Source organism: Thyridium curvatum (assembly GCF_004353045.1).
Source record: "Thyridium curvatum strain D216 chromosome Unknown NODE_37_length_373104_cov_81.786046, whole genome shotgun sequence".
NCBI lineage: Eukaryota > Fungi > Ascomycota > Sordariomycetes > Thyridiales > Thyridiaceae > Thyridium > Thyridium curvatum.
In genome coordinates this window covers 59,421-74,967 of record NW_022156792.1, presented here as the reverse complement: position 1 = coordinate 74,967, position 15,547 = coordinate 59,421, and the positions used below count along the sequence as shown (strand labels likewise).

At 56.0% G+C, this 15,547-nt stretch overlaps 3 protein-coding genes across 3 annotated transcripts; 1 reads left to right on the top strand and 2 right to left on the bottom strand.

Annotated features, from left to right (window-relative positions):
- Window positions 1-453: 453 nt before the first annotated feature.
- Window positions 454-2,691, bottom strand: E0L32_006460 (uncharacterized protein; the record flags this gene model as incomplete). Its single annotated transcript, XM_031141095.1, has 3 exons — window positions 454-1,676; window positions 1,738-2,026; window positions 2,095-2,691. The coding sequence occupies 3 exons, from the start codon at window positions 2,689-2,691 to the stop codon at window positions 454-456; spliced, it is 2,109 nt and encodes a 702-aa protein (XP_030994745.1).
- An 8,826-nt stretch (window positions 2,692-11,517) lies between these two features.
- Window positions 11,518-12,764, bottom strand: E0L32_006459 (uncharacterized protein; the record flags this gene model as incomplete). Its single annotated transcript, XM_031141094.1, has 2 exons — window positions 11,518-12,298; window positions 12,397-12,764. The coding sequence occupies 2 exons, from the start codon at window positions 12,762-12,764 to the stop codon at window positions 11,518-11,520; spliced, it is 1,149 nt and encodes a 382-aa protein (XP_030994744.1).
- Window positions 12,765-14,592: 1,828 nt separating this feature from the next.
- E0L32_006458 (uncharacterized protein) lies at window positions 14,593-15,363 on the top strand (the record flags this gene model as incomplete). The annotated part of the gene is made up of 1 exon (XM_031141093.1): window positions 14,593-15,363. One exon carries the CDS (start codon window positions 14,593-14,595, stop codon window positions 15,361-15,363), a length of 771 nt encoding a protein of 256 aa, XP_030994743.1.
- Window positions 15,364-15,547: the final 184 nt, after the last annotated feature.

Genomic DNA, 15,547 nt, shown 5'->3' with positions numbered 1-15,547 from the left:
GCGGGTACGATTCAGCTAGGGAATCAGCTATATTCTGCTAATATCTGTTTTCATTTTGGTGGCGGGACTGCCTGCGCTTCAATAGAGCATCGCGCCGATGATGAGAAAAGCTGGCAGGAAAACACTCGTCTCGGCGCTGCCGCCGTCTAGGAGTGTCGATCTATGCTGATAGGTGTACGAGGATGATAATTCCCGTACTTGAAAGAATGACGCGTTCCCTTTCCATAAATGCAATGGCCCTTGACCACCAATAAACTCCGCAATGCTATGCAAATCAGATGCTGCTAGAAATACAATGTACAGATCGTGTCCGTCAACAACATTCGATGCGCGACGGCTTTTCAGTATCTTGTCCTGTCGATATGCAGGCAAACTGCAATCGTCTCCACGGTTATTGGAAGCAAGCTTGGCTACTTGCAGTGGTGTCGTGCTGCCCCAACGACCGGGTCCTCTTTAATTCGGGTACGAGGGATGCATGCCAGGGCCCATGATGCGAGCTTGGGCAGGGTGCACGGGCGTCAACGACAGGCCCTGCCGCACAGCACCACCGTAGGGGACCGACTGAAATTCGGGCACGATTCCGGTCCGGAACTCGTTACGTCGGCCAAGCGGCTGGTAGTGCATCTGATTGGGGGGTAGGACAGCTCCCGAGAGATGATACTCTTGCAGACTAGCCGAAGGAGGGGGGATGAGGAGCGTGTTGACATGTCGCACGGGCTTATATGGGCTGGTGCGCTGTTGCAAGTAGACCGAGGGCGAGTGTGAGACTGGCGTGTTAACGCCGGACATGTGGGGGAAGCTCTCGGTCAGAGGCGAGGATGCGTAAGCAGAAACGGGTGCCAAGGTGTTGGTAGGGCTGTGCCGCTTGCTGGGCGTGCCATACCCTCCAGGATAACCAACGGCGCCGGGGCCCGACGAGATTGTCGGGCCGCTCGTCACTAGAAGTGGCAGTTGAGGTGCGAATGCCGAGGTGGCCGGAGGATAGACGGTCGACATAGCCCGTACTAGCGGCGGCAGCGGCAAGCCAGGCTGAGCAGTCTGCGAAACGTATCCTTGGGTACCGTATGCCGCTGGAATGGGTGCAGATTGAGTCGGCGGCGGCGTCGCGCCCAACGCAGGGTTTGGAGCCGGAAGCCGGAGCAGCTCGGCGGTGGTGGTCGCAGCCGGACGCATGTGGCTCAAGTTCTGAGAGGGCAAAGTTGCTGGCGGCGGCTGCCGTGAGAGGCGTTTCGCTGGCGGCTCCGTGGGATCGTCTTCGGGGTAACGCTTGCCAAAATCATTCCTGACATCGCGTTTCGTTGCGAGGGGGGAGAGTGCAGGTGCTCCCTGCCCAGACACGGGCCATGCAGGCCTGGGTCCGGCATATGCCGGGGTGATGGCTGGTTGCGCCGCCGGCGCCCATTGAGGGTTGCCCGTTGGGGAAGGCAACGGCGAAGTAAGAGCGCGATGGCTCGGCGAAGACAGGTCGATCGGAGACAGGGCCGGGAGCATGGCTCGCTCGCAATACGCCCAAAACCGGGCCAACTTTACGAGCCAACTGCCCCACTCTTCCTTGGACACGAGCAAGCTGTAGCGCATATTGCTCAGAAACTCGACCTCCATAACGTGAATTTCCTTGACGGAGATGCCCGATACTTCTGCCCAGGTCTTGTTGGTGTAAGTGTTGTCATCGAGAACTTGTGCAACACGTCAGTTCGAACACATCCGACAGCACCCAGGATCAAAGGAACTTCTTACATTTGTTTCCCAGCATCAAGGCGACAGTGAGGAGGCGATACTCGCTTCCAGCGCGACCCTTGACGGTGGGGTTGGTGGTCTTGAGGCGATAGATGAAGAGCAACGCCAGAAGAATGACATTCTGGGTCACTTGGGTGGTGGAAAGAATGCTGTGGACCCATCGCTTGAAGTTATCGAGCGGGACAGCATTGTCCGTGAGCCTCGGAATCACTGCCGCCGGCGAAAGCTCATCGACTTTCTCGGCCGCTTGAAGCACTTGTGGCGTTTCGAACCAGAACAAGCATGTCAGCTGTTGCGGGGGTCAGTCAGTCTTGCACGGAAAAGCCAGCTGGCCAGGAGGATGGATGGGCTGCGTACCTGGGCTGCAAAATTGGCCAGGCTGCCGCCCTTGGGGCTGATACATCTGGGGATCTCCAAGCTGTGCATCACCATGGCAGAATCCCTCCGGGAGATGCCGCTGTCGGACAAGGAGGACATGGGAGGATTAGAGATGGGTGTTGATGGGCGGGTTGGGTGTCTCGAAGAAGGCTGAGATGCGGTTGTTGCAGAGGATGAGGCAAGAATGGCGCGGGGGTTGGGCTGGGGTAGTTGAGGTTTGCTTTGCGGATACCGATTGTAGGCACTCATGGCTGCTTGTGCATCGCTGAGGGCGACCCGCGTCCTGTCGGCCTGAGCCAAGGCCGAGGCGTACTGGGAGAGAGTGGCATGGTGGTGAGTGTCGTAGGGGTCCAGGTTCGGTGCCTGATAAGTCGTGGTCATCTCGTCGGGCGGCGGTGTGCGAAGACCGCTGCCTCTAACGACCTGGATTCTCGAGCGATGGGAGGGGTCCTTGGCAGCTGGTGGTTGTGATGGAGGGGACTGGTTCAAATGGAATATGCTTCTCCTACAGCGGCGAGGCAGTGTAGGGGAAGGAAGGGAGGTGTATAAGCTCGAGGAGGCCGCGATGGGATACATGGATGGGGTGTCAGCAGAGGTCAGGTTCCGTCGAGGACGCGGCTGGAGGAAAAGTCGGCTCATTCACACATCGAGAAGGCAGTTCGAAGAGGCGAGCTTGCGATTTCGAATAGTGACGGCGGACGTGAAGGGCGGCTGAGAATGACTTGGCGCCGGGTTGACCTGCCCTCACGAGAGCGGATCGGATCCAGGTGCCTTGAGAAACCTCACGGCCTCGAAGGAGGGAAGAAGGGCAAAAGACGGCCTGGTCAGGCCTGCCGTCGGAAGCTGGACCTTCCTCGCCTTTCGATATGTTGTGATGTGAGGGTAGGAGCCAATGAGGTTCCAGCGCCCTAGTGTGCAGCTGCCGGAGCCACTCTATTGACTGTAGGAAAGGAGCTGCGTCGAAGGAGGCCGAAACCAAGACCCCGACCACCAGCTAGGAGGTACAGGCGTTCCTTGGGGGAATGATGTGTGTGTACGTGTGTGCTAGGTGGGAGAGCAGCCCGTGAGAGCAGCCAGGCCTCACTTTCACGCTCCCAGTCAGGGGGCAGAGGAAGTCGTTGGACTTGTCGAGAATCGTATCGTAGGCAGTCCTGCGGGGGCGGGTACGACTTGGTCGAGGCCCCTTGTCGTGGTGATTGTACGTACGGCTCAGACGCAGCTCGTCAGCTCTGTTGGTCGCTCTGCGGGCACGTCAAGAGAGGGAGCGGTTGGAGAATGGCGATTGGAAGCTCGAGGATGTTCGTAGTGGCGCCGCGGCGCAAGATACTGCTGGTCAAGTTGAGGGTGTGCCGGCCGTTACCTGGAACTCGTGAGAGCGTGCACTCGTCGACGATGGAGTCGAGAAGAGGAGAGAAGGAGAGGTCTGGGCGATGCAGTGCCAATTGGCAAAACAGGAAGAGTGCGGAATATGTACTGTCCAGCAGTGCCAAAGTCCAGTGTGGAGGAATCGAAAGTGAAAGAAAGCAGAGACAGTGATGGTCCGTTTTTGAGAATGAGAATTGAGGGCCGGCCTGTCGTTGCATGGTTGCGTAGCGAAAGTGTGGAGGAAGAGGACGAGGTACGAAGTCAGAGGTACCAGGTAACGATCTAAGGGTAGGTGGTTAGCAGGGGCCACCAGGCTAGGAACATTGAATTCGAGGTACCGCATCCCGGGGGCCGCTGTCATTGGAAGAAGCAGCCCTGGAAGAGAGCCACCTGGAAACGGGCACCACCACCACCACCCAAAGGCCTCACGGGGGGTGGGCGAGCTTGAAGAAGGGGGGGTACGATAAGCAGTGAATTTGGAGGGGGGAGACCTTGCAACATCGAATAGGTAGTGCGAAAGCAGCAGGTCCATCTCCAACCAACAATGGGAATGGGAATGGGGTAAAAGGGAGCACCAGCACCTAGCGGTACAAAGGGTGTTAGATGCCTTACAAGATACCTTAGGTACCTACCTACCTTAGGACCTTAGGCAGGTAGGTAGACTGTGGGCGGCGCTGGTGGTGGCGGTGGTGCATGGTGTGCAGGATGAATGAATGACCTAGTGAATGGATGAATGGATGCTAACTAATTAGGTACTGTACCTACCTAGGTAAGGTAGTTAGGTAGTGGGTGGGTGTGCGTCTACTAACACTTTCTTTCTTTCTCTCTCTCTCTATTTTTTCAGTCTTTTCTCTCTCTTTCTCTCTCTTGACGCACACTCGTCTAACTATATGAACTACCTTTCTTGTATACCTACCGATAATACCTAAGGTACCTAGGTAATAGGATAGGTACTTACAAGTAGTAGTCATTACACACCCACGCCTGCTGCTCCGCTACTGTGCTCGACAGCCCAGCCCGGCGGTGCAAGTGATCCGCCATTGATTCATTGATTCATTGACTTTTCCATTGTTGCTTCATTAACTCCATGTACTTGGACCAGTCGCACGGTCAGAGAGAGAGAGAGAGAGGGGGGGGGGGGGGGGGGGAGTCCTCCAATCCACAAAACTCAAAAGTAAGGTAAGTATCCAACTACCTCAATCTCGTACAGCCAGCAGCACCCAGCATCCAGACCCCCGGACAAGGACGGCCAAAGCATGCCTCATCTCCTTGGTCATACCAGAGTAACCAAGGACGGGATAGGTAGGTCAGCATGTTTTGTACTTGTAGGGGCGGGCCCTGGTGCAGCATGTGCCTCGATGCTGTGGGGGGTGCTGACCACAAGGAAATACCTGATTCTTACTCCATACAAGTAGGTACTCCGTTCCGTTCAGACAAGCCTGATCCATCCCGGAGACCATCACTTGAGGTTGTCACTTGATCGTTGTTGCGAGCGGCTTCGTAAAACACAAATACTCTAGGCACGCTAGGACAGACGACAGCTGAAGATGGATGACTGAAATGGAGCCCAGAGACCAGATGCTGGAGTCAGGACCACACAGATCACAGCATGTTTTCCCCCTTTGGACTAGCTACCGACCTAACTACTTGTACAATACGCTGGGCACCTTGTTTGCATGGGGGTGGTCCTGTCTCTGCTAATAAAGTCAGGGTAGGTACTCCGGTCCGTGGGAAACCTCCCTAATCTACCTAAGTAGGTAACCTGCCAGCCCTCAGTTGGTCGCTTGGCTAATTTCAGGACAGACAGTCATTCATTCATCGTAAGGGAGATACTTGCAGGTCAAGTAGGTAAGTAATGTACCTAGTTACCCAGGTAGCCTCCAAGGCTGCTTTTCCCAATGGGCCGACCGTCCGCCTCAAACTCTACTCTCTCGCTAAACTCCCTGCACAGCTCCAACAGATGCACCGCCCGGTAAAAGCCCTACCAATTAAACACGAGACCAAAACCGGCATCTGAAAACCCTCGCAGCAGTTACATGTCCGGCCCGACAAACAAACTGGTCTCGCAGAGTGTTCCAGGACGAGGCGGAGGGGGGAGGCTCCTCCTATGCCCCGGCGTCCCCTTCTTCCTCTCTCCGTACTTTCCTAGGTACCTAAGGGATCCTGCCGTGACCTGCTTGCGCATCCAACAGAGGCGAGGCAGCCTGATGTTGTGTGTGCAGATAGAGCCATGCAGTGGTACCTAGTGTGTCGTCGTCGGCGGCGTCGGCGGCGGAGGAGCGAGGATCAGGGAGCGAAGGGCGCACTCCAGTATCTATTTCAGCCACTAACTTCGTCAACCAGGCGCAAGGACGCAGCAGGCCAGGGTCTAGTTACCTACCTACCCGCGAAAATGCCTACTTGTACTTGTAGTAGTCCATTGCCGTTGTCGTGTCCACGGGTCTGTTGCACTGACGGGGTCTCGGCCTGTCTCTGCCGCCAACCATCTCCAAGCCGTCCGAGTAAGTTGCAGGGCAGGGGAGGGGAGCCGAGGACCTGCAGGCAGGCCTTGTTATCCTCTCTCGGTTCACATACAACCAAGACAAGGAGGTACCTACTAGGCTTCTACCAGAGCTGTGCGGTGGAGCACGGAGTAGTTATTGGCTGGGCTGCCAACTGGACTGGCCGATACGAATGAGTAAGTAGTCGACGGGGTGAACCGCGCCGTCGACGTCCAATTTGTCGCTGGTCAATATCGAGTCAAGAAGATCAAGATCGCCACCCCCCACCCCCCCGGCGGACCTCGACTGCACCACAGCATCTGTCTAAGCCAGCCTCTCTGCAACGCCGGACGAAAACAGGAGTGAGGTGAGAGGAGAGGGCGAGCAGCCCACTGCAACCTGTCCTAGGCAGACTCTACCATAGATGTGAATCTTGTCATGGCTGGGAGGATTTCTCCGTCGTCCCACATGACGAGGAACTACGTGACGATTCTCGATACATCTGAAGGGGGCCTGGCTCTGAAAGGAGCGGCCGAGTCTGAGGGGTCTCCTCTTGGGAAATGTGCACCGGCGCGGGCGCAAATTCCTCTGGATGGGGCCAGCAGCCAGGGCGACTCTAGCGTTAAGCCACTGACTAGCCCGTTCAGTACGGAGACACTGTCCATCCATTTCCCACTCGAGCTATCCCGTCACGTACCTGTCTAGGTACTCCGTCCGGTAGGGGGGGTGGCCACTGGGGAGGAAGCAGCGCTGATCGGTCGAATGATTCAAGTCGTCGGAAGTGAAACTGGATCTTGGATCCCAAAAAGGTGACAAAAGATCCGCAAATAGCAAAAACAACAGGGCGTCACCGATGGGCCGCATAACGCCTCTCCGTACAAGCCAAGGCAGGCGGCAATTTGGGGGGTGTTTGGGGTGTATATTTGGCTCCAGGAGCGGTGCGTGAAGCCATGGCGACAGCGAGCATTGATGCGTGGGTGAACATTCGATGCGTCCCAGTGCGTGCGTGCGTGTTGCTTTCCGTGCGTCCACCCTGTGGCAGTGCCGTGCTATTGGTGGTGTCCTTGTACGTATGCATATGGATGTCTTTGCTATGGGCGCGGCACAGTGCGCTGCAACATGATCTGTAGGTAGACTGGGGACTGGGGACCCAGGCACCATGGCTGTGGTAAGGTGACGACAGACGATCCAGACTCGTTTGCTAGCTTAGGTTTGCGACCGGCATTCTTTGCCTTTTTGCTTAGCTGCGCGCCGCCTCTGCTCGTTTAGCCAAGCAGGATATCTCTCCAAGGTACGGAGCAAGGTAGTCTTGTCTCGTCTCGCTCTGGCGTTGACCTGCAGGGTGGGTAGGATTTGATGGGCACAGATTGGTCCGAGACTGTGCTCCCAGGAGTCAGGACGGAGTGCTATCCACAGAGCAGACCGGCAGGCCGATGCATGCAAGGACAGCCGGTTATTGGCTGCAGCAAAGCAAAGGCAGACGCAGCACCAAGTAACTACGTACAAGTACAGGTAGGTGGATGGATCAGCAGTGTCAGACGAGCAAGCCAGGCGTTTCTGCTGCATGTGCAACCTCTGTCGCCTCAGCGAGAACCAGGATCTCCAAGCAGAACATGCGCAGAGGGACGATGCTCGAGAACGGAACAGAAAACGAGGTTTTTTAAAAAAAAAAAAAAAAAAAAAAAAATTCAATTAACGCGTCACCCGGAAAGGCAGGAAGCTAAGGTGCGTGTGTTTCGCGAATGGGACGGAGGCCGGCCCCTTCGAGACAAAGAGGATCCCAGACAGTCGGCGGTTCAAGGGCACAGCGGGCCAATGGGCAGCCCCTGTATCAGGCCAGGATAGGCTGGGCCGGGCCACCTGTCTCTCGAGAGTGTGCCCAGACAACAGAGTCATCCATGGATCCTGCTTGGGCGCTTTCTTGGCCGACTGACCCGCTTCTGGGGAACAGACGGAAGCAGACTGGCCCTACATGCCATCCACAGCCATGCCATCCACAGCCATGCCATGTCCTTGAACATCAAACATGAAAAGGAAACCTGGAAGTGATGGAGTGGGAGCACGCTGGCTCGAGCTGGCTGCTGACTGCTGACTGCTGGCTGAGGAGAGTGGAGCACGGAATACGCTGTCTGTACTTGTAATTTGTCGAGGGCCAAGAGGACTCACCCGTCCGGTCCCCCCGTACGGAGTAGGTAGAGGAAACAGGACATACAACTACAATACTACGGAGTACCTTAGTTAGGTGGTAGTTATATGCACTACTTGTACAAGTACTGGGGCTTGTAGATTGGCTCGGGCCACTTTGCCTTCCCAGATACGGAGGTAGGTCCCTGATGCTGACGATCCACACACAAGGAACGTCGTATTTGCTTTTTTGTTTGGAGGGGGTGTCTGTTGTTGCTGGATGTGTTGATTTTGATTTGATTTGATGTGATGTGATTTGGCTTGCCTTGCTCGGTTCTCCTGATCAAGTGGCATGTAGGTCTACGGTACTATCCATGTCAAAAGGCCTTTTGGGCACCTGCCCTCCCTACTTCCCAGAGTGTCGGCAGTTTCTTCGACACAGTAACTAATGTAAGTTACCTAGGTACCATACCTCCTCACCTAAGGAGTAGTTAATCACCAAGTGGACAGACAGGACAGGACGGAGTGGGCCGTCTTCAGCATGACGCAAAAGCGGACGTTGCCAGTCAGGGCGGTTCAGGCCGCGTGTAAAAGAACCCCAGCCAGCCTGTCCGACGCTGTACTCGACTCGGGCCACCATCTGGACAATCCGGCTTCTCTAATTTTGCTCAACTCTGGTCATGATTATCTTGCCCCGTTGCGACCATCATTCCGAGCCCTCTGAAGCCACGCCAACCCACAGTGGCCCACGCCAGGGATCGCAAGTGCTTGCAGCCTCCGTCTCGTCCGTTCCGCGAGAGAGAGAGAGAGAGAGAGACCCTAACGGAGTAGTCCCTTATTAGGTACTTTGCATGCCGAAAGTGAGGTACACGACGCAATCCGTAGGTACCTACAAGTCGGAGTGCATGGGCGTAAAACGCCAACATAGCACGAAAAGTCAAGAAATGTTTGAGCCGCCCTGGGAAGATTGTGATTCAGATGGCAGGCGCTGCAACACGACAATACTTGTAGTCGGGCCACCCCTGTTATTGGTCCTCGGGAGGGCCAAATGAGGGGAGGGGGTGCCTTGCTGGAGAGACGAAGCTCTCGGTTTCGCAACAGGGGTGTGCGCGAAGGTAGAAATCCGCACAGGATTGCTGGCACCGCCGTGATAAGTGAGACCTTGGCCGAAGGGACTGCCTAGAAGAGCGAGACAGAAGAAAGAGGTCGGCGTTGAGGACCCGGCGTCGACCGGGAAGGCACGGATTCGATCTGGCATTCTGGCACTCACCAGTCTCTCATGCGTGCCAAGTACTTGAATATCTCCGACAGGCCAGCCGGTTTCGCCGACGGAAGTGTGGACGATCCGGCCACAACCACTCTCCCACGTACTTGTTGCCTGTATCTCACTCCTCCAAGAAGCGCTCTTTGAGTAGGTTTGTCATCATCGTCGTCACCGACCAAGTCAAGCAAAGTCAAGGGAAGGAAACAAGTCAAATTGGTTTCTCATCGCCCGCTTTTAGGGGGGGAGGGTACCTCTCCTTGATCATCGGCATACAAACGCATCTTGTTTCAACTTTGCTTTGTGGCCAAGGGCATGACAAATGCCACTCACTAGCAATGCAACTTGAGGATGATCTCGCACCGTCGCGAGTGGCTTGTCCCCCTCCCTGTCCACCCTGCGCACTTTGTCCACCTCGCGTCCACAAGCCACACCCCCTTCTGGCTCCCGAATGCTTCTCCTGTCCATGCCTGCTGGTGCCTTTCTGATCCCGTCTGACCCTCTCTGCCCCGCGGACCCTTCACCCAGCGGATGGACGGCCTTGGTTCTGCGAGGCATGCACCTGGCTGTCCTGGGACAACCACCACCAAGTAACCACCCGTGACCACAAGCCAGCGTTATGGCTGGGCGTGCGTGAGCGTCATCCGAGGTAACACACCCAGATACCCGGCTGGGCTTGATAAATGATATCTGCGTAGCAAAGCAGCACGACAACACATCCAGTCCTCATTGAGCCGACGCTCATCCTGCGCCCTCGGAGGCAGGAGGAGAATCATGGAGGGAAGCTACCCTTTCGACTTTCCGTTATATGATCTAGCCAGACAATAGTCATGCCTTCTCGTTCTTTTCAAGGCCAGTCTTTGAATGAGGGACGGGTTGGTAAGCCATTATGTGCAGAAGTTTGACCAAATCCGAGTATCTCAATCTGAACATGCATCCGTTCCGTGGGTCGCTCCTCGTCATTCATCTCTTTTGTACTCGGACCCAAAGGTCGGCGACCATGCCGTTACTGACGCACTTAACGGTGGTGACTGCATCCCCGCCGCCTGCCTTGGCTGATTTACCATGGACAGGCAGCTCCTTGCTGACTGCTGGCAACCATCTCGGAGGTCCCCTTGGAGAGGTGGCATTGCATGGGCCTGGCAGATTAGACAGTTCGTTCCGACGGTGATGATTGGCTTGAAACAACAACCGACACAAACAAGATCTATGCGATGGCCATCTACTCAGAGTCTACCATCCCCTACATCCTCGCTAACCTCGTTCAACGGCCCCTTGAACTTCGCTAGCTGTTACATGAGCTTCCCAATCCTCGCCTGGACTTTCAACTTGGCATCTCAGGATATCACTGCTTCTAGTTCACGATGTGAAATGCTTAAATGGTGATGATCTCTCGGTTGCAGCCCGATGAGATCTCTGGGCTGGTAACTTCTCCAGTGGCATTCGAAGAAAGCCTGTTACGGCGGCTGCTTGGCGTTGCTCCCACCCCGTCCATCGAAGTGAGCTTGGTATCATGTCAAAGCTACCCATAGTTGCCTACCCATTTGGTAGAGGGTGGTATGACCAGGCTTGGGTGGTCTTTCGTCTTTCCATCAAAGCAAGTAGGGTTAACGCCCGGCAGAAGAGCAGGAGAACCTGAATTGTGTTCCTGGGTCGATGAACTGCAGACCCTCGGCGATAGGGGCGAGATTGCCTGGATCTCACACAGCTGAAATAGTACAAGACCTGTCTGATGAGAAGGGGGGGCTGCACCCTGGATGGGGTGCCCTACGAAGGACCTGTGTGTGGAGAGTCATCTCAGGGGCATTTGCATTTCTTTATGATAGGACATTGCCGTAAAGACCAGAAGGCACACCTGCAGCTTGCCTTCCAAAACACACTTGATGTTGAAGATGATGACATGTGTGACAGACAACATTCCCAACGGCAAAATAGTTCCTGGTACGATAAAAACAACGGTGACAACAAGGGCAGGGGCTCACGTATCGAAACTAGACGTGATCTGTTGTCTGATGTCGGAAGCCTCTCTTCATCCATGTACAGAAGGAGATCCAAGATACCAACTTTGAAAGAGGATATACTACGTGACTAATGGCCTAACACAAGTTGTATCATTGCCATCGTGTCCCTTTCAGAGTGCCGTCAGTATACGCACGCGCTACTACGTGGGGACTATTGCAACTCTGTTCGGTGGTCTCGGGCGTCCTGCTGTGCCAGCAACTGCAGCCGCCGCTCCTCGATTTCAAGTTGTCGCCTTTGTAAGTCCTGTAGTTCAGCCGCTACCGTTTCTTCCTCGCTCCGGATAGGTGACGATGAACTGGGGGCTCTGGTGGGAGTTGCAGTCGTACCTGCGGGAGCCTGAAATCCACGACGTGAATCGGAAGCGGTCTCTGCTCCGTAAGAGGTCGAGGCCGAGGCCATCTGGCCCGCGGCTCCGGCCGGTGTCGAGTCTCCAGAATAAGATTGGCCGTCACCCAAAGGGAGAGCCGTATACCCAGAAAGGTGAGGTACTGATTTAGGCAAACCAGCACTGGCATACGGTGGAGGAGGCGCTCCCATGATACCGAGCTGGCCTTGCTGGTAGCCACCGGTTTCGTAAGCTCGCTGCTGCATCAAAGGTACATGCTGCAGAGGCGGTGCATAGAGGATCTTGTTATTCCGCTGGCGCCTGCGGCTGCAGAGGAAGATGATACACAGGATAAAAACCAGAAGGGCCAGTCCGGCCCCGACAGCGATCCCGACTATGACACCAGTCGACAGATCGCCGCTCCCGGACTGCCACCCAGGCCCGCTTGTAGCCTGGAGCCTGTTGAGATCGGCGTTGGCGAGCGGGTGCGTCTGGAAGCTAGGAAGATCTGTCGCCTTCCAACGGACCTGGATCATGGCCGCGATAGTGGTGCCCTTGACAGCATGGGAGAGATACTGCCCCGTCGAGGTCGGACAGCTGAAGCCCCTGTGCGGCAGCGGGAGAGCAAAGTCAGCCGATACTCTGCAAGAACTCGGTGCCGTCCGCAGGAGTCACTCAGTGGTCCTGCCTGAGGGCTAACTTACGAAGGCACGCAGTTCACGGCCGTCTCACCAGCCACGACAACGGGGCCCTGACGCAACGTGCGAGTGCAACCAGGAATGAAGCCGCTGGGGCAGATGGCAGGCGAGTAGTAGCCGGCATTGCTAGCCCAGTATATGTTCCAGCCGGGTGGCATGCACGTTTCGGAGGCCTTGGTATATGTGCCTGTGACGATGCCGCACGGAGGAGTCCATATGGTTGTCAAAGAGCCCGCCGGTGGAGTGCCGTAATGATCCGTCACCCTCGATGCCGACGCTGAAGCTCTCCGCGCAGAAGACGTTGTCTTGGTGGCTGTCCCTGACGGCCAGGATACGGAGGATGCCAATATCGTAGCCTCTGAGACAGAAGACATCACGAACGATATGAGCTGGTCGAAGTTGCGGATGGGACTGGGCGCCTCGGGCTTGCCGGGGTGGAACGAAGGCAGCGTCGAGAAAGAGATTCCGCTCCCTCCTCCCAACAACCACATATGAAATGCATTTCTGGGAAGTTCATGATGATATATGTCGTCTAGGGCACCACTGTGGTCGATACCATGTTGTCTGAGTCTTTGGACGGGCAGTGCCCGAGCTGAAGGACACGCCTTACTCCTTTCAGCCTCGCGAGTAGTGAGCCAAGAAACCAAACGGCTGGGCAGAGGTCACGTTGTGCATTCAGCTGGCTATGAGACGACCAGAGGTTCACTTGGCAGAGGCTGGGAATGATGCAACACGGGTTAAATAATGCCTAACTAGTACAAGTAGAAGGAAGAGCTCTGCTGTTTCTTTCCATACTTAGTAGCTGGTTCCCCAGAAATCCAAACTCTCGGTAGCCGGCCTGGGACTAGCAGGAAATCAGCACTGCCTTGCATCGTCTATGCTATTTCCAATTTCCCAGTAGTGCAGCGAGATTAAACGCTGGGGGTGACCTGATGGCTTGGTTGCCAAGCTCTGAAAAGCCATGTGGGTGGCGCTGTGGCTCAAACGATCTTAATAAATGGATGGATGATGACCTATTGATGATCCGGAAGACGTCGATAGAACACCATCGGCCGCACAAGTGTGGTCGTTTGCACCTAGCTAGGGCTAGTCTGGACCGCCCTCCCCTGTGGCGAATGGCTGGCATCACGCAGCAATGGGTTCCATATGGTGTGCAATGGTCCAAGCGCAACCATCCCAGGGAGACGAAGCAGTCGTTGGCGTGTGCTGTATGCAAACCTAACCCATGCAGCGCCAAGACGAGATAGCAAAAGCTTGTTCGTCTGGAACTTCCCGCCGTCGATCATCAAGACGGCCTTACAGAGGACAAGCTTGCTTGTGCCAACAGGAAGAGGCCTGCCTGGCAGCCTGGCTACTGTCTTAGGTGGTTTGTATCCGTAGCATACCTGCACTGCCAGCCCGGCTGCGCCGCTACGACGCCTGATCTAGGTACCTTGGGCTCTTCGCTGCGCTTGGAGAGGCATTATTAGGGTCATGACGTGACGTGACGCCGTTGGACCTCGGCAGGAGAGTGGTAGATGGCAATGTGTGGACAGGAGAGTACCAGGATGGTCTGGTGGGCTCGGGAGTCGTCACCCTCACGCCGTTTCTCCCGACCATCCGCAAGCCTTGTTCCAGTCGTGCTAGGTCATAAGCAAAGCCTTTGCGGAGAGTGAGCCCGGAGTGGCACACCGCCCCCGAATGGTTTCACCGCTGTCTGGCCTCCACGACTGGCGTTTTGGGCGGCTGTGCGCACCCAATGGGCATTCTCGTCCTGGAGTGCCACAATGTCATACCATGCCATCCCTCATCGCGCCCACTGTCGCCTGTTTCTCTCCTATCTCCCTGACTCTCGGCATCTTCGCGACCCGGAGGCCAACTTGCCCCAATCTGACCTTTCTGTAGCAGCAACACCGAAGTCCTCCACAGCCCTGGGTGGCTCGGTGCTCCCTCAGCTTATCTACGTCACACATTCCTAGCCATCGCTGGCGCTTTGGACATTGTTTGAACAAGAAAACGCCCTTGACTTCTTTGCTTCGAGGTTGTTTCTGTGCAGTGCTGTGCAGTGCTGTGTCGCTGTGCCTTTTATTGGATTTTGCTGTTGCGTTCCCGCGTGGTGCGGGCCGTCCCGACATAGAACTTCTTGGCGGAATACATCGTCCCTCCAGGCAGTTGAAATTCCCAGAGACATCCCAACCATTTTGTACCGTTTTCCCAAGGACCATGCCGAGATACATCTCCCCATCTCCTTCCGCGCGGTCACGCCATTCATATTCGCGCTCTCCCTCGCACGATCGCTCCCGCTCCCGCTCCCGCTCTACTTCCTCATACACTTCCTCTCGTCACAGCCGCGACGGCCATGACAGCAGGGCTGGTGGGATTGAGGGCAGTAGTGGCAAGAAAGAATCGGCAGTCAAGACCTCGCTCCTGTTTCTCGGGGGTGTCGCCGCCGCCACCTATGCCGCTCACAAGTTTTGGCCAAAGGGCATCACCTATGGCGACAAGGAGGAGTGGGAGATCGAAGAGAAGATTGAGCGCAAACGGAAACCCCGGCGCCACATTCAGGAGCGCCCAGGCGGGCCGTCGAGCAGCAGGGCCCTCCCGCCGCCTGCCCGTGACGGCCGGGAGATGATGCGGCGGAGCTGGTACGGAGGCGATGGTGACAGGAGAGGCGCCCCCGTGGATGAAAGATACTATCGCACTGGTCCCATGGATGACCACAGGGGGAGACGTCGGTATGCAGACCTCGACAGGGATGACCGAAGCAGCGCGGGCGCTAGCGAAGTGAGCCGGGATTGGGGTCGAGGTAGAGATCATTTTGCTGCTGGGTCGGCCCTGGGACGGCAGGACTCGGCGCCTAGGGGTGCCAAGTACTTCCCGAAAGATCAGCCGCTACCCGGCGCGCTGGGCCCGAGGCCGAGACGGGCAAGCTTCGACGAGGATCCGTTTGATAGAAGGCAGCGATACGACCCAAATACAGACCGTGGATGGTGAAGTCGTGGGGTACCTATTCAGGAGCACAGTTCTAAGCGAGGAGCAAAGACTGTCGAAAGGCTCGTGACAGACTCGGCTGTTGAAGGGTTGGTCACGGGTCGAAACGCGAACGATTACAACCTTGTATTGCTACTCCTCAATAAACTCGTGATCAGGTAGCTATGCGGCTGTAATAGATTGTATA